Source organism: Cololabis saira, chromosome 9, assembly GCF_033807715.1.
Source record: "Cololabis saira isolate AMF1-May2022 chromosome 9, fColSai1.1, whole genome shotgun sequence".
Taxonomy (NCBI): domain Eukaryota; kingdom Metazoa; phylum Chordata; class Actinopteri; order Beloniformes; family Belonidae; genus Cololabis; species Cololabis saira.
The window spans coordinates 18,426,886-18,452,231 of NC_084595.1; the positions used below are offsets into that span (position 1 = coordinate 18,426,886).

At 39.1% G+C, this 25,346-nt stretch overlaps 1 protein-coding gene across 3 annotated transcripts in view; it reads left to right on the plus strand.

The window, feature by feature from the left end:
• The window catches only part of bmp2k (BMP2 inducible kinase), a 58,428-nt gene that overhangs the window by 16,514 nt on the left and 16,568 nt on the right, over positions 1 to 25,346 (plus strand). For all 3 annotated transcript variants that reach the window (XM_061730665.1, XM_061730663.1, XM_061730664.1), the window contains exons 2-11: positions 8,901 to 9,019; positions 12,606 to 12,711; positions 13,933 to 14,075; positions 16,492 to 16,613; positions 18,869 to 18,950; positions 21,504 to 21,636; positions 22,134 to 22,237; positions 22,324 to 22,403; positions 22,579 to 22,727; positions 24,773 to 24,993. In XM_061730665.1, coding sequence (XP_061586649.1) covers positions 8,901 to 9,019; positions 12,606 to 12,711; positions 13,933 to 14,075; positions 16,492 to 16,613; positions 18,869 to 18,950; positions 21,504 to 21,636; positions 22,134 to 22,237; positions 22,324 to 22,403; positions 22,579 to 22,727; positions 24,773 to 24,993 — 1,259 coding nt within the window. The remainder of the gene's footprint in view (positions 1 to 8,900; positions 9,020 to 12,605; positions 12,712 to 13,932; positions 14,076 to 16,491; positions 16,614 to 18,868; positions 18,951 to 21,503; positions 21,637 to 22,133; positions 22,238 to 22,323; positions 22,404 to 22,578; positions 22,728 to 24,772; positions 24,994 to 25,346) is intronic.

Here is a 25,346-nt window from a genome sequence, read left to right on the forward strand (position 1 = left end):
AAAAAAATGCTTTTCTTTCTTTGGTTCGAAAGCTGGTGGAGAAAAAAATCATGAACAGGACCAGTAAAGCATTTCTGCATGAGTGTCTGCATGTGTGTGCCTCTTGAGTCTTGTCCATCTGTCTGCATGCATAACAGAATAATTTGTGTGTGTATGCAAGTCTGTGTTCATTTATGTTATACACATCCAGACTGCAGAAGCCTGTACCGATTTATATTTATTTGCCCACAAATGTCAAAACCTAGCTTTTTCAAACGCACAGCATTCCTTTGAACCATTGCTGCAGTTGTACGACTCTGACAAAATCCCCTTGAGTAAAATAATTTGATCAAAATATCAATATTTAAGTCGCCTTTGGATTCAACATTTTTGTGAGGGCCAGCCTTTAATAGAGTGTAGTTTGTTGATATAATGATATTGATATAGTCATAATTTGTCTTGGAAGCATGCAAGAATCATTCTTAATGCTTTCTTTTATCCAACTGATGTCAAAGAAGTTTCTTTCATTTGCCTTTGCCAGTTAGATGCAGTAACTTTCAGAACTACCGTAGTACTTCTGTTGTTCACAGCAAGGTTCCGGGTTGGACCTCCAGCAGGAGGGTTTCTGTGTGCAGTTTGCATGTTCTCCCTGTGCTTGCGTAGGTTTTCTCTGGGTACTTTGGCTTCTTCCTCACCAAAAACATACATGTAAGATTAATTGATGAATATAAATTGCTCACAGGATTGAGTATGGTTTTTCTCTGGCCCTGCGATGGACTGGTGACCGGTCCCTGCCAAATAGAGCTAGGATGGGCCTCAGCAGATCCCCGTGACTCTCAATTTCTTCATATTCATATTAAATAATTTAGTCATGCATATTTTGACTGTTTCTTAAGAAAAGTGTGATTTTTTTTTTTTTTTTTTTTTTTTTTTTTTTTTCTTGACAAAAGTTAAATAAATAAATGAAGCTCTTCCTAAAAAAAACTGTGTTCAAGATGTCAGGAGTGCTGCTGTTTAGTGTTTTAAATGAGAGATGTGGCTCGGCATAGGGACACTCAGGCTACTTTGCTTCTGCTTCTTCTAATGACCATTTATTTGCTTCAAAGAGAATTTATCCCCCAACATATCTCGTTAACTTACTGGCCCACTGCCACAAATCTTAATGAAATTTGTAAAGCTCTCCTGTAAATAAGCTCTTTGTGTCCTGCTCATGTGTCCTGTTTTTAAGGAGCACGCTCTGAGCGAGCAGCTTCAAAGTGGAAGGTATTTTATTTTGTTTTTTTGTACTCTGGTTTTAAAATCACTATTGACTTTTAGTGTTTTTATAACAAACTGATGATAAGTGATGACATCAAAACCAGTGGTGAGCGGTAATAAAGAGAAACAATTGTTAACTACTAGTCGTGAATACGTGTGTCTGTTTACAAGCTTGTAACATTGGAAGAATCAGCATTTGGCAACTTTTCACAGTTCTGGATCTTGGAACATTTAATGCTTTGAAGTTTTTTAACTGTTTGCCTTTTACAAGTTCACCTTTAATTTCAGTCCAGTACTCTTGAGGCATCCCACTATCACCTCTGTGTTTGGGCAAATTGTCACCTTTATTCTAGTTTAAAAATATCTGACCTGCAACAACCTTGGTTTTCTCCTTGATGTGGTGATGGTAGCCTGACCTCGGCATCAAGTCAGTCTTTGTATCATAAACAGGTTTTATATACACATTGTTGGTACATAAATAAATGTATATCTTAGAATAGTTTCTTTTATTCATAAAACTTGAATATTGTAATATTTTAAAGGACCAAAAGAAATTGATATGGTGGTTGCGGTGTTCCATGAGGAGAGAGTTCACAGGGTGCAGAATCTGTCGAGTGTTCGCTAAGAAGTGCATGCTTATTTTTGGGTGCAAGTGTTTTTGTGTGTGACATATCAGGAATGGACAGAAACAGATAAAGGAAAGTTTGTAATAGTTATGAGTCTGAAGTAAGTTACAAGAACAGATATGATGTTAACATATGTCGGACTGTCACTTCCAAGAAGAACAAGATAAATCGTACTTGGGTGGAATTAACCACATGATGATTTGTTTTGGTCATGACTTTATTTTTCCCAATAAAGCACCTTGTAGTAAATATAGTAAGTCTTTTGTGTTTTAGTCTAATAGATGAATGAGTGATGTTGGACACCAACTTAACATACAGTCCCCCCTGCCCAGCAGATGTTACTGGTTCTGAATGAACCATTGTTTTATTTTTATGACATCCTTTTAAGTTATGTAGTTACACATTCATCACATGACCTGTTGAGCACAACCAAACAGCAAAAGCCTCTTCTGCATTTATCTGCAATACCAAATCTAAGTGTTATTTGTTTTGGTGATCCAAAAGTCTTTTATTGTGTAAATTGTACCTCTGTTAGTGTGCCTGAATACTATTTAAACATGGTTTGTATTGTGTGTACAAGGACACTGCAAATGACAGCAAGGAGGTGTAAATGTCAGTTCTGTTTAGGCACACTTCACCTACAAGTTTCTCATTCAGAGTGTCTATTAATCTCCTCAACCTGCATCAGCTCATGGATAGAGAAACAAAGATGAGTGGGAAACCAGACCGAGCTGTGCTTTTACGCTGCGAGTCTGCATGGGCACCAAATGTCTGGTTGCTGGTTGGTTTAGTTAGCATTAACATTTAACTAGTACACTGTTCTACACTGTTTGTTTCTGCAACTGCTCAGTCCTTTTTCCAGACTCGTGCTTGTGAAATAACACTTGAGGTGAAATTAAGGAAGGAGATTTGTAGGTTAAAGGGGAAGAGGAAAACGGCTCACCAAAGCAAATCATTTTGCTTAAATCCTAAGCTTCATGATGTTGGAAAGTTTTGCTGTTCACCTATGTGAGGAAGATTACCTTGTTGTCAAGGTAACAATCTACCTCTTTAATACACTTGTTTTTTTTCCCATTTTTCTTGTTTAAAGGCCATATTGAATCTTCAAGTTTTACAGCTATGGAAACTTTGAGGGGAAGTGTTGTGGGTTCATGTTTGGCAATGGGGGCCTCAAGGAGGAAATAACTCAGCCGGCTTGAAATGTTTCTTCCAAAAAGACTTCCTTCGTTCAAAGTAGGATCACAGATTTAAAAACAAACTGTTAGGAATTCAGTAGAATTTGTTTAAAGCTAAGATGACGCTTTCTTAAGTCGTACAAGTGTGGGTTGAAGTGAGAGAGATTCAGAGGGAAATGGTTGTCCAGAGTGGTTTTTGTTATCTCAGATGACATCACCCTGCAGAAGAGGAACATCTGCCACATGTGCCTGAGCAGAAACTACAAGTCCGTCCGTCTGTTCTTGTTTTCCCCCATATCACAAGGCCTGCTGGGTATCTGTTTCACAGAAAATATCCTCTTCCAAGCCATCACGTAGGCCAACTGTGACTATCCCCATTTGTCATGCAGTGATGTCGGGGTCCAAAGCATTAGGTGTAGTGGTGGTTAGAGTTCACTACCCCTCCCCTTTTCTCTTGGCCTGATGGATTTGAGAATTTCCTTGCAACTGTCAGTAACAGCTGACCACGTCCTCACGGACGCTGTGAAGTCCGCCGACAGACGAGCTGGACACGGAATGCAATAATAGTCAGATGTCATTAATGGCTGGAGTTGGACATTCCCGTTGGTCATGCTTTACTGGAAAGATTGTGTTTCACCAAACCTTGCTGCGTGTCATCGGAGAATGTGACCTGAACTTTGATCAGAAAAATGTTGTCAGCAAGAGGTTTCAGCCTCAAATCAATGTAAATACGGTAGTTAAGTTAGTCTAGACACACTGCAGAGAAGATTATACATGAAATATTGAGAAAATCAAAAAATGTTCTCCTTATTCCACGATGTGGAAGTCTGTCCAAACCATTTTCGGGTAGTGTATAATAAGAAAGATGTGGTAGCAGTCACAAAGAATTAAACTAAAGAAACAGGAATTCACTTTTATCCTCTCTATAAATATTCACCCAGTAATACTTCTTGGCTCAGTAGCTCCCTACATGCTTTTGACATTCATATTACAGGAGTATGTAGCTCTAAAGGGAATTTTTGCAAGGCACAACTTAATGAAAAGATAACGTGGAAAAGTACTGAAATGCACAGTTTTACAGAGCCCACATTTTTTATTGGATTATGTAATTCATTTGAATTAACAGACCTTAAAGAAATAAAAACAATTGGCTGAGGAGAACCTTTTCTCCTGCCTAGTTGGAGACCTTTTTGTGACATGTTGGAGTCAGTAATTTGTCCAGGAAGTTTTGTATGCCAGGCACAAATCTCCTCCACAACTAATCATGCCATCCAGAGCTACTCGGGAGAATAATACGCTCCATAGTGTACCACTTCCGTGGTCAAGAGAGGCAACAAAAGCCTGGGGTGGTGTTTTAGTGAGAATCTGATACCGCAGCATATGGCCCTGGTCAGCGGTAGAACATGTGCAGGAAGAGATGGAGCCGTTTCTAACTTGTGTTAATGTTCTGAAAACAACCTCTACATTAAACGTGAAATGTTAGCCAATCCTTCGTTACTGTAACAGACAAGTTGTTGGGGGAACCAACTGCTCAGCGCTGCACTGAATCTGCTCTGACTTCGGTTTATTAGGTGCTAGAATCAGGTTGAAAACAGGCTGTGAGCTATCCTACAAGCTCACGAGTTTTTGTTTGTATTTTTTGTTTCCAACGATGGGCTGCTTGTGGTTCAATCATGTTGGAGATAGGTCTCAGGCAAGAGATGCAAAGATTATTTGCTTCACTTGTGAATCTCTATCAGAATTTCTCATGCAGTCATTTGCAGTCCTAATCTGACATCACTTGTGAACATCCTGGTGAACATGACTGTTATCTCTGGGTAAAAACACATGTTGTAGTCTCCAGAACAACTTGGTAAGGGGTTAATGTGGTTGTTGAAAGCCTTCCAGTTTGTTCAGTTTTTCAGAGAGGGCGAGCTGTTCCTTTTGTCTTGTCCGTGCATGCTCAAACAGCTTGCTCCTTTCAGCCTCTTGGCCCCTAGCCCGAGCAAATGGATTTTGCCTTATAAAATCCGGTCAATGACGCCCCCACATCGCTTTTCTGTTCTTCCATAGTTCCTATTTCCCTACTGCTTCTGCATCCTACATGTTCATGTCAAAGGACTGCAGAGTTGGTGCTTTGCTTAAGATGACAGGGAGTTCTGTACCTTTTTTATTTTATTCCCCTTTTCCAATACCGATCCTTATACCTGGGCTTTGGGTATCGGCCAATACTCTGTATTAATCCAGTATAATGTTGGTTATAACAGATTTAAACACTGAAAATTAACATTGAATAGAGACACATGTTTGGGGGAAAAACATCCCAAAATTTGTATATCTACAAATATTTTAAACAAAAAGGCAATTCAATGTTGAACTTTTTGGAGGTCGTAAAGCAGATGACTATCTGCACGTCTTTTAGTGTAGGAAATCTGGTCAATCAGTAGGGCTGGGGATCAATTTAAATGTCAAGATTCGATTCTTAAGAGTCAGAATCGATGATCAAGATTTGATCCGATTCGATATCGATTTGGTTTAGTGTTATTAAAACTGTTTTTTGAGCTGTTACATGACTGTGTAGTAATGCAACATATGTTAATACTTGCTGTTGAGATTCAACAGCAAGTATTGGCAGCTAATGATGCTGTAAGGACCAATCACCGCCCAGAATGCTGATATAACTGCTTTCAGAAACATTGTGTGGGGCAGAATTACCAAACACATTCAGGGCAGCAAACAAGCCGGCGTTTTTATTTTTTCCATTTTCGGTCTATTTCGCTTTTTAATTTTTGAGAATTTGGTTTTTGGAATTTTATGCAAATGTAACCCCAAGACACTATATAAAGTAATGAAATATAGACAATTTATGCAATTATTTATAACTGAAAACTTTAATGTTTTCATACCTTTTAAACATATTTAAAGGCAAAAACATGGCACGTTATTCTCGTGTCCAACAAAACATTCCTTTTTGGGCATAAACAATGAAAGAAAAGAAAAGTTAATTTAGTCCAAGGAAAAAAAAAAAACGTACGCAAATCTGTAGTTTTAAAAACCAGCGCTTTAACACTGCAGCTACTCTTTGACAATGTTCATTGTTTGATAGTTTCACACCACGTGCATGCGTGAATTAAATGACATGACTACTGGGATTAAAGTTTAACAGTAACAGCAGGATTCAATGAAGTCAATGAAGAACTGCACCCTACTGTCTTTGAAAGGATATGTTTCACTCAACTTTGTCACAGAATAAAGACTGTAGCTTTGATTGAAAGATCGAGCAAAGCTTGGCCTTTTGGCTGGGAGTTACCATCAAGCTGAGCTTGGCAAAAGCCAAGAGAGATCGATGAACATTTAACAGGTGTAAAGAGCGTTGTAGTTGCTACCTGGTCTGAGTAATACTTTTGTCTGTTTTTAAAGGAGCCGTCTGTAAGAAATGGCCAAAACTGGTACTGCAGTCACTTTCAAAATATTGTTGAGCGGCGTGTACCCTCCCCCTCCTCCCCCCGACCAGAGGTTGCCAGGTAGGCTGCAGAATGCAGCAGGAACGTAGACTGTCATGGCTGCGATAATTAGAGCCGAGCTGGCAACCCGGATGCCGAAACAATACTGACTTGGTGATTGGGAGATAGGTGGAGGGTGGAGCTTCAGAAACAATACTGACTTGGTGATTGGGAGATAGGTGGAGGGTGGAGCTTCAGACCAAAACAAAAAATGACAACATAAACATCAGTTGAGGGCTGCAACTCCTCTTTTTAAAATGGAATATCCTGGCTTGAGTGCTGTTGTCAGTGACATAAGTATTTGAAATGAACATGATTTTTAAATGTCTGTTGACATATCGGGGTCATTTTATGATTCGTTTTATTATTGCTCTTACATACAGCTCCTTTAAATCTTTTCTGAAAAAAAACAGCCGGTCTCCAGTCATAGCTGCTGTGTAGCAAATCTTGTTATTGTTAGACTTTTTTATTTTGATTCAGTTTTTCAATTATATTTCAAGGTTCTTATTAATCGGTTTCCTGATACAGTTCTGCTTTCCGGTTAATTTACTTTTGATGCATTTCTGCGTATGTTACACATTTCAGCAGCATAATGATTTATTTAGTAGTGCTTTTACGTGCGTGCTAAATGGATGCAAGCAATAGCAGTCAAAGTCCATTTCTGTGGTGATTCGTGTTTCTCATTTACGCTGCTGCGTTGCCAGACTTTGAGCTGAGGATGTGTCCCAATCCTGATCAAAAGTATTGGATCGATGTCTTATTTATTTATTTCAAAAGTGATCAGCGACTTGTTCCAGAAACAGTGACCAGTCCAAAAGCCTTGTGCAATTATGCATTACTGTTGTTTGTTAAGGCAGTGATTTGAGCGCTTTTCAATATTAATTATTTACTGATTTAATTATATTAAAACTAAGCATGCAACAGAACAAAATGGCGATTGGGCAAACCTTTCTTTCAGATCTGCTGACATGGTTACTGCTATTGTGGTGAAACGGAGGGTTGACTGAAGCAGAGTGGTTGCTCTTACTGGGTTTTGTGTTTGCACTTGACTCTCAGCACAGCCTTTTGATATTTAAATGAGTTGCCTCTGTTTTCTTTCTTGCACCGTATCCATGCATATTTTTAAACTGTCCTGGGGAAACTCCTTCAGCAACAAGTATTGCATTGTGGATCTTTGATTCTCATCTCTGATCGGTGGACTTCAATGCCCACCAGTCGGAGACTCAGTAAAGCCTTTTTCTAATGAGACCAGGGATTGTCTGTTGTGTTGCAGTGTTGGTGTCCATTCACTGAGGAACAACAGCTCCATCTGATTAACTTTGTCTCATTTGCCTCCCAACTAGAAATTCAATTTTCTTTCATCTAATTTTAAAGAGGGGGAACAATTAGACTAGTTTGCTGCTGTTGAAAGATCAACTCTTAAAGCTATTTTCAAAAATCTGTTATAATAAATTTGTCATCTGATGGCAAAATTGTGACTGATTCTACTACTTGAATATTCTCAAGCATTTTTGTAGAACTAGAGGCACAACGTTGAATCATTCTCATAATTCACAGAGGTGTCTTTTTTTTTTTGTCATTTTAAATGATGTTTATATTTAAGATGTCTTATTCCTCAGTAAAATTGGGCAGTTAAGGCTAAGTTTTATATTACATATTTCATTAAGCAGACACAAACCAATCAAGCCACAGTGAACCGGGTACATTTCTGAGTAAGTTCAGTTTGAGAGCTTTGTAAAAATGACAAGGATTCAAAATAAGTCCACATTGTTGTGCTTTTTCCTCAAAATCTTTAAGTCTATGTGCAGTGTAAAAGACTGGAGGTTGGGTTTCATTTTCAGTCTTTATCTGCTTGTTTTGGGTTGAGATTGTTCTGCTTCTGTGAGTCATTTAAAATGAAAATATGCAGACCGTGTGCGAGTTGCCAAGAAAAAGTTTCCTGGCTATCATAATGTGAGCAGCTGGATGGATTGATTCAGAATGAGGTGCGCTTGCTGCTATCACATGCAATCATTAGTCCTTAAGAGCTTCCCTTTGACTTTACTTGCAGAGGCTTAACTGTAGCACAGTATTGATGCAGTGGTTTTTGTCCATGACGAGCCAGTTATGTAGCCTTCTTTGGTAGTTTTCATGGCAACGAAGATCCTCTGTTTGGTCCCTATAGCTCTCTTTTAACAAGAGAAACATGCTTGATGGTACAAGAATGCTGGGAAACAATTTTGAATTTTCCATGCAAATGTGTTTAAAAAATGTCAAAGTAATTTCTATTTTGTAGAAGCAGAATATCTTTTCATCCAATGGCTTTTGCAGACTTGTAAATACACCCATGTAACAACTCTCAAGACTAAATTATACTAACATAACATGTTGGGTTTTTCCAGGAGGCTTCTCGGTGGTGTTCCTGGCTCGTACACACAGCGGCGTCCGCTGCGCTCTCAAAAGGATGTACGTCAACAATGTGGCGGACCTGAATGTGTGCAAGAGAGAAATCACCATCATGGTGAGACCATCATCACACTGTCACACATTGCTTCAGACGCAGATGTTGTCTTTCCCCTTCAATCTCCCTTGCACTTGTTGTTCTGCTATCGGTACATGTCATCATTACGCTCAGACAAGTTTTAATTATATCAGTCTTGTAGTTAACTAGTAGTCGTGTATTAAATGAAGCTTATCAGAGCAGAAAACACATTTTGTCATCACTCAGTTAATCTCCACACAGATGAAAATCAATTATCTTGTAGCAGTGTCACCACAGTCACTCATGAGAAAGATTTGTTTTTTGTCTACAGAGGACTTAATGTCCACTTGAAGGCAACTCAAACTCGTATCTACAGTGGGGAGAACAAGTATTTGATACACTGCTGACTTTTTGCAGGTTTTCACACATGCAAAGCATGTATGTATTTAAATAATTAATTTGCTTTTTACTGCATGACATAAGTATTTGATCACCAACCAACCAGTAAGAGCTCCGGCTCTCACCTGTTACTGCACCTGTACAAGTATAAAACACACCTGTCCATGTTTTTGCCTTTAAATACGTTTGAAGGTATGAAAACAAGTTTTCAGTTATAATTGCATAAATTGTCTATAATTAGGGAATGTAGGAGAAAATAAAAGCGATTTCATACGGCCTCTGTTTGCTGCCCTGGATCTGTTTGATAATTCTGCCCCACACAATGTTTCTGAAAGCAGTTATATCAGCATTCTGGGAGGTGATTGGTCCTTACAGCATCATTAGCTGCCAATACTTGCTGTTGAATCTCAATATAATACTAGTATTAATATGTTGCATAACTACACAGTCATATAATTCATGCAACAGCTCAAAAAACTGTTTTAATAACATTAACCCAGAACGATATCGGAATCGGATCGATTCAAATCTTGATAATCGATTCTGAATCGATTCTTGACATTTGAATCGATCTCCAGTCCTGCCTGTCCACGATGGCCCAGATCAGAGGCCGGGATGGGCTACAGGACAACAGGCAAGCAGCTTGGTGAGAAGGCAACAACTGTTGGTGCAATTATTAGAAAGTGACTGTTAATCTCCCTCGGTCTTGGGCTAGCAAAGCAAGATCTCGCCTCGTGGGGCATCAATGATCATGAGGAAAGGCGAGGGAACAGCCTAGAACCACACAGCAGGACCTGGTCAATGACCTGAAGAGAGCTGGGACCACAGTCTCAAAGAAAACCACCAGCAATGCACCTCTGATTAAAATCCTGCAGCGCTCAAGCCAGCGCATGTCCAGGCCCGTCTGAAGTTTGCCAGTTACCATTTGGATGATCAGAGGAGGAATGGGAGGAAGTCATGTGGTGTGGGACACAAATAGAGGTTTTTGGTCTAAACTCCAATCGTCCTGTTTGGAGGAAGGACGAGAACAATCCCAAGACCACCATCCCAACCGTGGAAACATCATTCTTTGGTGATGCTTTTCTGCAAAGGGGACAGGACGACTGCACCGTATTGAGGGGAGGATGGATGGGGCCAACAACCTCCTCCCCTCAGTCAGAGCATTGAAGATGGGTCGTGGCTGGGTCTTCCGGCATGACCACGACCCCAAACACACAGCCGGGGCAACTAAGGAGTGAGCAGGGTCTGTAAACCTGTTCAAGAACTGCAGGAAACGCTCTTTTATTGCTAACAAAGGTTTTCCGTACCAAATATTAAGTTCTGTTGTATCAAATACTTATGTCATGCAATAAAAAGCTAATTAATAATTTAAAAATCATACATTGTGATTTTTGTTTTGGATTCCGTCACTCACAGTACCTACAATTTAAAATCGCAGACTTCTACGTGCTTTGCAGGTGGGAAAAAACCTGCAAACTCGTCAGTGTATAAAATACTTGTTCTCCCCACTGTAAAACATTAAATGAAGAAATAATCGGTGTTCTAGTATTAAAGATGCTCACACAGTTCCTGTTTCCAGTGGGACACGAACTATAATGACTCATAAAAACACAAAGCAAGGTGCACATTATTGGCCTCCTGCCCATCCCGATTCTAGCATTTCCAGTCCAACGAGAGTAAAGCGCTTTAGTCTGCGGGCTCGGTGACATTGTGATAGATCAAAAGGTATTCGTCAATGGACCAGGTGCTTTAACACAAAGAGCTGGTACTTACATAGCTTGTACAACAGTTTAAGGTGTTTTTATGTTCATCAAAGTGAAATGCATTCAGCAATTTTGTAGCCTACTAGATCTGTGCAAAAAAAAAAAAAAAAAAGCAGATGTCTCGATATGAACAATTGCCCTCAGTTTGGCATTGAGTCAATCCCTCTGCGCTGTTCAGCCAGCTTTGGGTGTCTGTTCAGTGTTTCATCATCTGGAACAATGTGTAATGCTGACTCACACCCCCACACACCCGTAGCTGAACGTAAACATTGACATACTTTCTGCCTGTTGGGACGTTGCCTTAGGTGTGTCAGTTTCCAAAACACACAGGTTCATGCTGACATTTAAAAATCATTAATCTCTTTGTTTATTTGTACTTTTATTCTAGGAGTTTTTAATCGGTATTGTCTTGTTTTTATCGTGTTTCTACTTTTATTGTAGTGTTTTATTCATGTTATTATTGATGTTTTATTTTTTGTGAAGCACCTTGTGACATTCCGTTGTCTGTGGAAGGTGCTATATAAATACATTTTACTTACCATTTTACTACTTATTTAAATCAATGAACATATTAAGTAAGAAAAAGAAAAGCAGAGGAAGTGAAATATTAAAGTTAAGCAAAAAACCAAACATTTTTGCTCAACACAGTGGACCAGCTAGCTGGGGGTTTAACTTTTTTCTTATCCCTCCAAATTAAGTTTTAATGTCATTTCCAGTCGTACTTGTGATTCCCATCATATTTGCATTGCTTATACAAATTAAAACTAGTAGTTGTAAATATTTCCCATTGATGAGCAAGACATACTACTCCTTTTTTTGCACATGTAAATCAAAATAGCAAGTTTTAAAGGATGAAATTCTTTGTTTTGTTGTTGTTTTCTTAAACTTCTCATGAAGTGTTCTTTTTTTTTTACATGTACAAAAATAAAATAAATAAAAAATCAAGACATACCTTCATATCTACATTTTTAAAATACTTTCTTTCTTGTTTTTTTTCACCTAAAATCCACCTCCGTTTGCCCTGAATGTGGGTGTATGACGTTCAAAGAATCTAGCATCTGAGAATGTCTTTGACATTCTTCTTTATTCTACATTGGCGTGTATTTCCAACAAAGCAGATCATAAATTCTGACTTCAGCTTTCAGTTTTAATCTCAGATTGTACAGTGGGCAGCAGCAGATGAAATAGAAAAGGAGCCATGGCTCACCATGAATCAGCTGTGGGCAGCGGAGAGGCATGTGAAGAACACTCAGGCCTTTATTAACCACACCTGTGCCTGCTTTTTTTCTCAGTGTAGCAGGTGTTCTCTCCAGCTCAGCTCTTGACATGATTCTACCGTTAAGAGGATATTGTTTTCTTTTCTTTTTTTTCTTTTGTTTTCTTTTCTTTCTTTCCTCCTTTCGTATATGTGGAATGCTTGTGCCTTCCTGACCTGATCACGCTTGTGTTCATCCCTTCTGCAGAAAGAGCTTTCGGGCCACAAGAACATTGTCAGCTACCTGGACTCCACGATCAGTTCGGTTTCAGACAGCGTTTGGGAGGTCCTCATCCTCATGGAGTACTGTAAAGGTACCATCTCTTTGTGAATCAGTACGCTCTTGTATTTTAGGATGATTCTCAGATTTGTGTTCTTTCATATGGTGCTTTCAGGAGCCTTTTTGTAGTTCATTTACTGCAGCTGATGCAAGAAATTAGTTCAGATATAACTGAAGCAATAGTAACCATCCCAGAATCCCCACGTAATCATTGGTAAAATCTTCTGTTTACCAACAGTTGTCGGTAAAAACTACTGGCTGGTGGTTGTGCCATCCCAGTATGTCAACTTTTTAAATTGGCATTTTTTTTCCTGCATTTTCACACTAATATAATACCTTGTGTTTCTCCTGTGAAGGCAAGGCAGGTTTATTTTCTATAGCACAAGGTCATGCAAAGTGCTTTACAAAGACATTGAAACATGAATAAAAAGCATGATTTAAAATTGAGACAAAAAAAGCAATAAAACAAAACTCAAACCTGAGGGACTCCAACCAAACAGAGTGGTGCTACGTTTCTTCAGCTGAGCCAGGAGCACTTTTCCAAAAAGATGGATGGGTAGACGAATGATGCCAATTACCAATATATTTAAAAAAATGTTCCACCCGTAGTGTAAAAGCGCAAAACGGGGGCGTGGCGAGTACAGGCGCGCTGAGTAGGTACTAGTGTAAAAGCGCCATAAATATGCCGTATTGAGGTCCCTTGTGGCACTTGGGTCTGTCATAAGAGAAAAAACAAGTGTGAAGAACAGCTTTATTAAACTGACAAGGAGGAACTTTGACCTTTTTTTTTTTTTGAGTGTTTTGTTGCCTCTCCCGTGATGTCCACTGTAGCTCTGTGAGCCAGCTTCATCATTATCTATGTCAAATAGTGATATGCCGTTGTTTTTTTATCATTATTATTCTGCTGAAATGCACAGAGAAGCCCCCCCCCCCCCCCCCCCCGCCTCAATTTAAAGATCAATTAATTCACTCAAACTAAAATAAAATGAATATTAAGTCTAGTCTTAAGTATTTTATTTTTAAACTTGTAAACTACTTTTCATCCTCAGTAATAATCACTTTTTAGAATCTAGTTTTTGTTGCGTCTTGGCTGTATTAAGCATTTCTGCCTTACTGGGCAAGTTTATACATAAACATTTCTCTGGTTACTGGAAATAAACGACCTGCCCGACAAACACTAGGAGGTGTGTACCAGCCTGCAGCACCAAGGACCTGTACTAAATCTTTAAGTGGTCTCTCTACCTTTGTTTTGCAGCGGGGCAGGTGGTGAAGCAGATGAACCAGCGGTTAACTGTGGGCTTCAGTGAGGCTGAGGTCCTCCACATCTTCTGCGACGCCTGTGAAGCTGTGGCTCGCCTGCACCAATGCAAGACGCCCATCATCCACAGAGACCTTAAGGTGCCGAAGGCGTCAGCTAGTGTTGTTGTTGTTGGCAGCCTGTTTCAATTTTAGTTTTAGTCTACTCTTTGGGTCAAGCTATCGTTTTAGTTTTTATTAGTTTTAGTCACGTTCATACTCCTTTTAGTTGTGTCAAGTTTCAGTCGACTAAAAGCCTGAGCATTTTAGTCTTATTCTAGTCAGAATTGTCCAGGGCCATTTCAGTCTAGTTTTGGTAAAAGATTGTATTTAGCCAAACTCATTTTACAATTCAAACAAGGTTATCTTATTATTATATTATTATTACCTTATAGACTCAAGAATACATTCATTCCAGATACAGAAGACTCTAATTTGAGTTTACAACATATTTATTTTTCTGCATTTCTCCCCGTCTTTTTCTTTTTCGGCGACACATTGGGTTTCCTTTTCCACGTCTATGTAGGAAAGTGTATCCAAAGATGGTTGTTTCTTCTTCTTCTCCCAGCCCCAGAGAAGATCTCCGCGTGTCCGTCCATCGGCCCATTTCTCTATTTAACTTTGTTTTTAATTGACGTGAACCTAGAGCTCTGCGTTAACGGCATCAGCCTCTAACCTGCAGCTGCATCTTCTGGATCTGATTCCCCGCTGCAGCGACTGGGATTGAGGACGTGACGTCACCCAGCAGAACTAAACCAGAAGAAACTACTTAAAAAATGGAAAAAAAAAAAAAGAGTTTTTATTTTGTAATCTACATTTTAGTTTGGTTTTTATTCGTCTATGATATTGCATTATATATTTAATTATCGTTATCGTCACATGACCATTATTTTTGTTGCGTCTCGTCTTGTTTTCCGCAGGTGATAAAGGTTCGTTGACGTTAATTTTCATTGACGAAAGCAACTTTAGCGCCAGCCTTTCTCCCGTCTTCTGCCTCTTTGCCTTTTCTGTAGGAATCCTTCATTCTGAGTTTGAATGCAGTTGACTTGTTGGATTTTATTTGAAACATTTTTTTTTTTCAAGATAAAATGCCACAAAATTTCCAATATTTTCAATTTATTAATGTGAGTAATTATTCACCTGATGAGCGGAGGGGAGACTGTCTTGAATGCACTATACTGCTCCTTCTAACACTTCTGCTTCCTCTCGTTCTCCTCTGCTTCCTTTCCCAGTTTATTCTCATACTTCCTACTCTTCCTCTGTTTATGGCTTATGCACCATTATTTCCTCTTTTTCCTCCACTTCTTTCTTGAAGGTTAAGCATGGCTGGGTTATATTAACCGTCATCCTGCTCGTGGTAATTTCCCACCCTGGTTGAGTTCTCGTCGGTGCCCCATCAGTGGACTGCTGTACTCGGTCCAGTTGGACGGGCCTCTGAACAGTGCCGTTCCTTCAGCTCACAAGCCTGTCCTCTGTTCGCTGTCTATCTGTTCAGCCTACACAGCTTACATAACGTTGCAGGGACACAAAAGACCATGGAGGCCCAGTCACGCATTGCCAGGGGAAGTGAGAGTGCAAAAAAAAAAAAGCCCCTTAGCCCTGAGCTGTCAAGAGATTGAGACACTCGGAGCTGTTTGCACTAGCCTGGTTTTTCCTGACTGTTAAAAGTGTTTTGTGTTTGTTGTCTTTTGGACTTTCCTGTCGGTTATCTTTCTTTTCCCAACCATTTTGGTTTTCCTTTGCTATGTGTTTCCAACACTTCCCCACCTGCATCCATTTTTTTTTTTTTTTTTGCATTATTTTAGCTTTCTTGTTTTAGTTTACACAGTGACTTGATGTCTCTCTCTAGGGCTTAAAAAAAATTGAGCCCTCAGAATCCCCAAAATACTGAGCTGTGCTGCTAATTTTAATGGAAACATCACTGTGTTCTTGGTGTGTGTGTGTGTGTGTGTGGCTTTAGCATTACAGTCTCTTCTCATCCCGTCTCATTTTTATGCTGTAGGGGAGCGTTTCGGCTCAGTTGTTCTTTCATCTGTTACACATTTTTTCTAGATTTGCATCTGATTAGTTTGTTTGTTTTTGGTGTGAAAATGTGATCAAAGTCCAACTTTTAATATTTCATGACTTATGAGAACAGATATTTTTCTTGTGAGAACTTGAAAGTGTTTTCTTATGTGTGTTTAACTTTCAACTACGCAGGGCGTCCTCTCCTCAGAGTGGAATACAAAGATAACTTAGATGAAATGTTTAAATTTCTCCCATAAATACAGATGTGTATTAAAAGCCGAATCTGAGGAGAGACTTTTACTCCCAGTAACATTTTGCGTGTTTGTCAACATTTCCTGCTGTATTCTCCTTTGTATCTGTTTTTGTCAGTTATGTCTTTAATGAATGTAGAGCTTTGTCTTTGCTCAGCGTCTCCCAGCGATTTTACGTTTTCTTTCTCTTGACATGTTTTTCTTCTCTTTAATGTCTAAAGTTTGTGTCTGTTCCTTTTTTTTTTTTTTTTTTTTTAAAGGTTGAGAATATCCTGCTGAACGACCAGGGCAACTATGTGCTGTGTGACTTCGGCAGTGCCACTCACAAGATTTTGTTGCCACATAAAGATGGAGTGACTGCTGTGGAGGATGAAATCAAGAAGTAAGTCGAGCCAATTAAAGGTTAAAGTCAAGATGAAGGTTCTTGGTGACTTCCTGGGCCTTACTGTCTATGAAAGGTCAGTGACAAGTGAAAGTATTAATGTAAAATAGTTATCAAGTTGGATATCGACCAGTGGTTGAGCTACTCAACACGCCCCGTTCAGACATGTCACATAGTGAAATCATTACATTTAACCTCTTTTCAACCAGATGACCTAGTTGCTGTGTTTGATGCTATAGCAAAGTGCTACCATGGATTCATCTCATTACTTTATATTCATTTTTAAAGATTTTGTGATCTATTCGGAATTTTTAGGCAACATTTGCCAATACTAATATTAAACCAGAAGATCTTAAACTCGCCTCGCGCTACATCACTGCACTGCAAGCCATGCCGGCAGGCCAAAAATCAAGTGTTTCAAAATGGGTAGCTGTGGTTTGACAGATGCCACGTTCTAATGAACATGAACGAGCATTTGAATACCACTCAAATGGTGTCGAGTTGTCGTTGTTACACTTGTGGTTTGCCTTCTGAGTGGGGTCAAAGTGCGTGCTGTGAAAAAGGCAAGTACACTTAACCGAGCGTTGTTAGATGCAGTGTTTCAGAATGACTACTAAAAATCAGTCTGCCTGGCATTAAAACACAAAAGCAGGAAGTTGGTCACACGTCGGGGAGATCCCAGCCACTTGGTTGCACAAACCTTTCTTTCTATCACCATACGCTTTCATCCGAGTACACCAAACATATGCACTTGACTTCAAGCGCAACTGTGAAAATCCTGGTCTGTTAGGAGTTTTTTTTGATTGTTGGTTATATTTGTCTAGCGTCAAATCTCAGAAATCTGGTCACCTCGTTTCCCATATTTAAAGCAGCAATAAAGTAATGAATGGCGGTTATCAGCAGTATATGACTGTGTGAAAATGTGCCTCCTTTATGACCGTCATTGATGAGTAATCATACTGAAACTATCAGGGCTTTAAGCTGCTGTGACTGCGGCAGTAGTGTGTCTTTCACATGAAATGTGTTCACAAGAAGCCGTTTTATCATCAGAATGACTTTCGAATGGAAAATAAAATGAAGTGTATTTATGTTGTAACATGGCAAGACAAGGCCGTTGGAAATGGCCGGAGCCCCATTGGGTTCTCCTTTATCAGTACCGATATGCGCCAATCACCAGCCAACCAATCGGTGCGTCTCTATTCTTTTAATCATAGCACTGTACTTCCTTGGAAACGTCTCCAATCATTTAGAGTAAAGCTCAAACTGTTTGCCTGGTAGCAGGATGCACGAGTCTAACTTTATGGTTCGGTAATTTTTTTGTAAATAATTGTTCAGGCTTTCTACGATCACAGAGAGGTTGATGATCCGCTAATATAGCTGTTCTTGATTAACTGGTTTATATTGAACCAACTGGGCCTCATGGACAAAAATGCAGCACAAAAAACAAGCATACAATTTTTTTTCTGGATTTGCATCTGATTAGTTTGTTTGTTTTGGTGTGAAAAAAAAGTAAAACTCTCTTTTATCCACAATATGCTTCCCCAGAATTAGGATGAAGATTTAATTGGATTTTAGTTATTTGGAGTGACACGGATGGTTGGGTAAACTTCTTAGCATGTTATTTATGCTATAGTTATCAGAATAATTCTTAATATGTTATGTTAACATACCAGGCACGTTCTCAGTTGTGTCATGTAACGTAAGCAAACGGTACAATTATTCAGCCTGTTGTTGCCTATTCTATTTTTATTTTAAATTGCCTTTCAAGATGACATGTCTGTTCTTGGTGTTGGATTTTATAAAATAAATTTCCCCAAAAATGCAACTTATACTCCAGTGCGACTTGTATATGTTTTTTCCTTCTTTTATTATGCGTTTTATGGCTGTTGCGACTTGTACTCCGGAGTGACTTATAGTCCGCAAAATACGGTATGCGTGTTTGGCCACCTGCGTTATTGGCGGGAATGAGGAGGGTCGTCATTCGTCCCACTACCCTCAATTATGGTGTCAAATCTTAAAATACAAAAATGAACGTAAACATTCACAAACCCACTGCTCTTCACGGAATGCAACACAAAACAAGGAACAACACCCATAATGCATTGCGGTCAGCAGAACCACACCATGCAAAACTATTTTCTTTCACAACTTAAATTGAAAGAAATGCCTCCAAATAAATAATTTTTCCTGCCCTGAACTTTTATAATATTCTACAATATTGACCTATAATTGTTTCCTTTCATTGTGTCTCACAGGTACACAACTCTTTCATATCGGGCACCGGAGATGATTAACTTGTACGCTGGAAAAGGCATCACCACTAAGGCCGATATATGGGTACGGTCCTGCTCTGTATTTGCTTTAACGTTGTGTGCATTATGCGACCTGCAAAGCTGGTTTGTCCAGGTCATTACTGTGGCTCCTCCCTCTGGCACCTCACCCGGGGCTGTTTGCCTCCACCACTTCTAACGGGGTTTTTCCTTTATAAAATTCAAGATTCCGCCCGTCAAAAGTGAACAAAAGAGAAACAACAAACAAACAACACAAGACATGGGTAGACATCTGCCTGAGGCAGGTGTTTATAGCACGACATACATATCCCACCACAAAGGCCAGGCAGCCTTGAAATGGCTAAAATATGGAGTAACATCATTCACGACAATAGCAGGGCTCAGAGTCACCTCATCCTCCCTCCCTGCTGTCTGTCCTCCCATTTTCTCTCCATTAGAGATAATTAGACCCTGCTGAAGACCCTGATAAGTTTGTGTGAAATTGGGCCTCGGCTCTTGTGAAGGTGTGAGGCAAAGCGGCGAGAACAAGAGCCTGGACAACTGCCAATTAGGAGTATTGTCAAACCCAGGGAGTTACAAAGAAAGATGTGGCCCGATTTCTTATTTTTTTTGCATGTTTGTCAGACTTAAATGTTTCAGATCATCAAACAAATGTGTGTGTGTGTGTGTGTATATATATATATATATATATATATATATATATATATATATATATATATATATATATATATATATTTATATTTAGTTTTGTTCTGTTTTTTTTTTTTAGCTTGAATTTAAATTTTTCGACAAAAAAAAGTTCCTCTACTCTTCTGCAGTTGAGCTGCTTCACTGAGGATAAGATGAATGCCACATCTTTGTCCACGTATTAAGGAGTTGGAGGCATACATGCTGCCTAACTTGGATTAGGGGCTCGGTATCAGACTGGATTAGCTTGTTGACTGGAGGACAGCTGTAGCGCTTTAAAGCAAAACATCCCCTTCACGCCGGGGAGAGTTCTTTCATCTCCGACTGAATCCTGTGTAAAAAGGGGCCAGAGCCAAATTTAGCTGCTCCTGAATATATAGCTCGGGAGAGGAAGCCTGCTATATGTGGATTTGTTTGGACAGTCGTGTGGCAAATGGAGCTGTTTGTGTCTTTAAGCAACATTTATTCTTCCATAAGCAGACTGGTGCAGCTCTGTTGCCATGGATCACGTCTCATCCGGATTGTTATTGTTTTTGGCAGTTGATCTTGATGTTACTCTCAACATCTTGGAGATTTAATTAAGAGGCCTAATATTGCAAACATGCATGAAAAATTGCTGTGTTAGCTGTATCTGTGAGGGGAAGTACCCATGTTTTGGTCAAAGGGAATGTTTACACCAGTCTTGACTAGTTCCTTAATTTTAGTCACTTTAACGATTTTAGATTTTTATTAAGGCATATGTATGGAAAACAAATAGTTGTCAATGTCTGTCACTGTTTTCATGTATATCTGGATGAAACGCTGAGATTAACATACATTTGACCGTCAGCTGAAAGATTGGATACTACAAAACTGGGTCTAAGATTAACTTAAGTTTGACTGTCATCTGACAGATTGGTTACTACAAAACTGGGTCTAAAGTCTTGACACAAGCCCTCTTTTCGCAAATTGACCCAATCTTCTGAGGATTTGGTAAAAAAAAGCCATGAATTTACATCTTTTTTGTAGCAACAGGTTTTAGATGGTCGAGTAAGGCAGCTGACAGCTTACATCAGCGCACGTACCACAGTCGTTATAAAGATATGAAACTGGCAGTTTTAGTAGACGTTTAGTACTGATCTGTTGTGGCTCATTGTTCTGAGCTGAACCAGGATGGGAAATAAACATACCGGCCTGCTGGTATTGAACCAGTCGAGGCTCAGACCTTAACTCCGTTCTTCAACGTCAGCGCCACAAACTCAGCTATTTACTCTGTCCATGACTTTTTTTAAACAAAGATTACAATGTCAAGGTATAATAAGACATTTTTTATGGGCTTACGGGCCTTTGAGTTAAGTTGAAGACCTGTTTTTGTTGTTTTTTTTGTGTCACAAGATGGTCAGCTAGAGGATGGCGAGGAGAAGTTTTCTGAATGTTAGTGGTACCAATTAGAAATGACCCTTCCTTTAACTATTTCATATGAGTGATGTCTCAAAACAAAATGTTACTTTGGACTAAAAAAAAAACTGCCATAAGAAGTACATGTTTTTTTTAGTGGCGGATATAAAATATTAGACAAATTATCGTTGGAGCCTGCATGACTTAATTTCTTTAAGTGAACGACTGCTGTTGAATGTTTGCTCTAAATGTAGAGAGAGAGACGCGACCAGAAATGTCTCCACTTTTGATTAACCATTAATGCTGAGAGCTGAGATTTGATGGAGGTGGAGATGGTGACCTTGGACACCCTGAAAATTAACTGGTCACTAAACCACGTGCTTTCTGATCCCAATGGCACGAAACTAAGGTTGTCAGTTTTATTGAGTTTAGATTAACTTACAACACCCATATACATCCTCTTTTTAAACTGAAATCATCAGGGCACAGATATATTAGTTACTAGAGACTTTTGTGTTTGTATTTTCTCCCGCAGGCACTTGGATGCTTGTTGTACAAGCTGTGTTTCTTCGCACTTCCATTTGGGGAGAGTCAAGTTGCCATTTGTGATGGATCCTTTATTGTTCCGGATAACTCCAAATTCTCCTTCAAGTTGCACTGCTTAATCAGTAAGTTGGGAGTTCATTTGGGTTTTGTTTTTCAACTTTACTCCCCCTCTTTCCGTAAACCCTTTGTTTTCTCTGATAACATCATACTACTTATTTACTTAAGTATTATTAAATATGAATGTACAGCTTCTACATTATTAGATTTGACTTTGTTAAAGTTGGAGATTCCACATCGCAGCAGTTTTGAGTTGTTGGCCGGTTTGCAGTTTTTCTGTTCACACTCAGAACATTTATGGGAGTTTTAAGTTTTAAGTTACTCTGTTGGGCTTTTGCACAACTTCAGCCTGTTTGAACCAGTTGAGAGCTGTCGGTCATTGTGACATCTTTGTTTACTTTAAATGTTTTTCACTTCCCTGAACAGTGGAGCTTCCTCCTCCCCTCTTTTTTCTTTTCTGAAATTCTTGATCAACAGCTCCTCCTAGTGGCCAAAGAGAGGAGGTGCGTGTCAGTGGTGGATAATCAGCTTCTGCTGCGCTACCCTTCTCTTTTTTTTCCAGGATACATGCTCGAGCCGGACCAGGAGAAGAGACCGGACATTTACCAAGTGTCTCACTTTGCCTTCAAATTAGCTGGAAGAGAAAGTCCGCTGCCAAACCTGTTTGTAAGTCTCTGAAATAAATCAGTCTGCAGTTATTCAGCCTTTGCATTAATTAACTTTTTCTTGTGCCCCCCTTTTTTTTTCTCCAGAACTCTCCAATCCCTACATCACTTCCTGAGCCTCTAACGGCTAGTGAGGTTGCTGCCAAAAAAAATATGACCAAGGCCAGGTACTGTACGGCGTACAACGTAGAATAACAGTAGTCACATCAATATTATACACAGATTGGTTACCGTAGGTCATTTTTGTGTATCTTTATCCTGGACATGGACACGTGGAGGATTTGATTTATTAGTGAATGTCAAAGACGATCAAACCAAAGATTTTGAATTTCATCTTTCCAGGATAACGGACTCCGTGGGCCCAACTGAGACGTCGATAGCTCCCAGACAGAGGCCGAAGGCTGCCAACAGCAACGTCCTTCCTCTCGCCAACACCGTCACCCCGGTCAAGATGAGCGTGCCTTCAGCGCCTGTCGGCAACGGCCAGAAAGGTTCAGCACGCTCATTTCTGCATACATAAATTACTGGATTATATTAATGGTGCATTCTTATACCTAAAACTTTAAAAAGGAAAAATATTAGTTTAAAGAATAAAAAAAACAAATGAAGGCAAAGTTGGTAATTGACAATAAAATATGTACGTGTAAACCTTTCAAATGGTTTTTATTTCATGTTTATAGCTTCTAAATTTAAACATTTTTGTTGACTTTAAATTTTCCAGAGACACAGCAGATTTTAAAAGGTGTTTTAATCCTAAAAGCCTTAGTTTATAATGGATTAAATAAATAATTACCTAATAGTCTGGAATTCAAATTTCAATAAATTTTCTCAAAGTGAATTTTTTGGTGGTATTTTATCATTATTGAACCATGTAATTGGCAGGTATATCCAAATTTTCCTTTTTCTTTAATAATAAGGTGAACCTCCAAGTTTAATTTAAAGTATTAATAATAATAATAATAATAATAATTAATACTAAAATGAGCTCTAACCTGGAAGACAGGCGGTGTAACGTAGTGACAGTTTGACCTTCATCCACACGTTTACACATTATTTCACGGATCTGAAGGGATTTGTTACATGCTCAAGTGTAGCAGTTTAGACTTATTTTAGTATATTTTTAGCGTAGGATATCTTTTGAGTACAAGAGCAGATGGAAACAGCTTTTCTTTTTTTTTTTTTTAAACCAGCTTTGTTTATAGATTCTTACTTGCCTGATCAGCTGTTTCTCTGACGAGACCGAGGATGCTTGTTTAGTTTGTCTGTTACATTGCCATTTTATTTTCAGTTCCTTATTTATTTTTTTGTTGCCACATCTGAGTTGGTTTAGGCTACCGCCTACTGGTGGCAGTCTTGTCTAGTTTATTTGCTTCATACCAATTATTGCATAGCTGGGTTTGAGTATTTACTAGCCTCACTGATGATCTGTGTGGGATTTACAGTCAGGGTAGGTGCATCTACAGATGTGTGGAAGGACGGCATGACTGCACAGGCTTCATTTTCATGAATAAATGCCAGCGGATCAGTCTTAAATCCCCAGTTTATTTTCTGCTACAGAATTCAGATTCAAGTGCTTTTAAGGCTGCGTCTTGTCAGACCTCTACTCAGGACTGCACATTCATCAGGGTTCGATCAAGTCGGCCGCCGCAGAACTCTGACTCGTTCTTCACCTCAGTTTGGCTGCAGAGTGCAGTTACAGCTGTTTGTGTGGCAGGAGTTACTCTGCAGCTTTACGCTGTTGGACAACTGGTTTAAGTAGGGATCTATGAAATCCGTTTTTTTTTTCTAAATTCTGTTTTTTCCGTTTTTTAATTTTTGGGAATTCCGTTTTATTCCTTTTTTTTAATTTTTTTTTTTAACTTTTTTTTACTTTTACTCTTATTTTGCCACCAAATAAAATGTGTTTTTAATGTTAATAAATTAAAATAAAGACTACTTGATTTAAATTAACATATTTATGACAGAAGTAGTATTCATTGAGGCAAAATAATATTGCACACTTTCCCTCAATAGTTGGAACTGAAATGCTTCTGAGCATTTTCTGTAAAAACAAATATCATTACATACAAAAGAAATAAAGTGCTCAATTAGCTTTTTCTTCAAGTAACAAAATAAATTACTGTAAACAAAAGTAACACTCAACTTCAGAGTTACTGTATTTATTGGTACAAAGTACGTATTAATACAATCTTTTCCGTAAAATGGCTTTAAAGTGCATCAAAAACAAGGTAAAATGCAGCAAAATTTAAGTTGTCTTTACAAAAAAAAAAACTTTTAATACTTTAAAACTTCAAACATCTTTTCAACTTTTAGGAAAAGCTGGTCTAAGTTTCCCACCTAGCAGAGGGTTTACGTTCCTCTTCCCAATGATAAAAGCATTTCAATGAAATTATGTCATTTTTGCGATATTCCGTGTTAAAAAGTAGATTGGGTTTTTTTTATTGCTCAATTCCACGATTCTGTGATCGAGGAAACCATAGGGCCATATTTAAGTACTAACTCATAACAACCATTCATTCTCACCTTCACCTCTCAGCTACTCCTCCGAGCGCCGGTCAGCCATCCATACAGGCTCAGCCCAGCAGTCATCAGAACCGAGTCCTGCAGCAGCTGCAGCCTGGCGACCTGCGTCTGCAGCAGCTGCAGCAACCGCAGCAGCTACAGCAACCGCAACCACAGCAGCTGCAGCAGCAGCAGCTGCAGCAGCAAGCCCTCCAGCTGCAGCACGCAAGTGCACAGCAGCTCCAGTACCTTCAGGTACATCTCAAGCCGTCTGTCAGATGAGTCACTAACCCTTTATGATCGGCTGGAGCGCCGGTGCTCCCGTTTGCATATTGGTTTTCAAAACGTACGTACAATTACAACCAGATACAACAGAGCAATAATTATTTTTGCATGTTAAACAGGAAGAGTTTCACTTACATATCCTGCATTTAGTGTCCCAGAGTTTTAATCCATTAAATCTTTTGGAAAAATCACATAATAATCCAGTAAAATCATTCACACGGAAATCTTCATAATTGACATTGCAGGTTATTTATAGATCGCGTTCACAGCACGTCCTACGTTGACACGTACATGATCACATTGTCAGCGTGTCATCAGGTTGG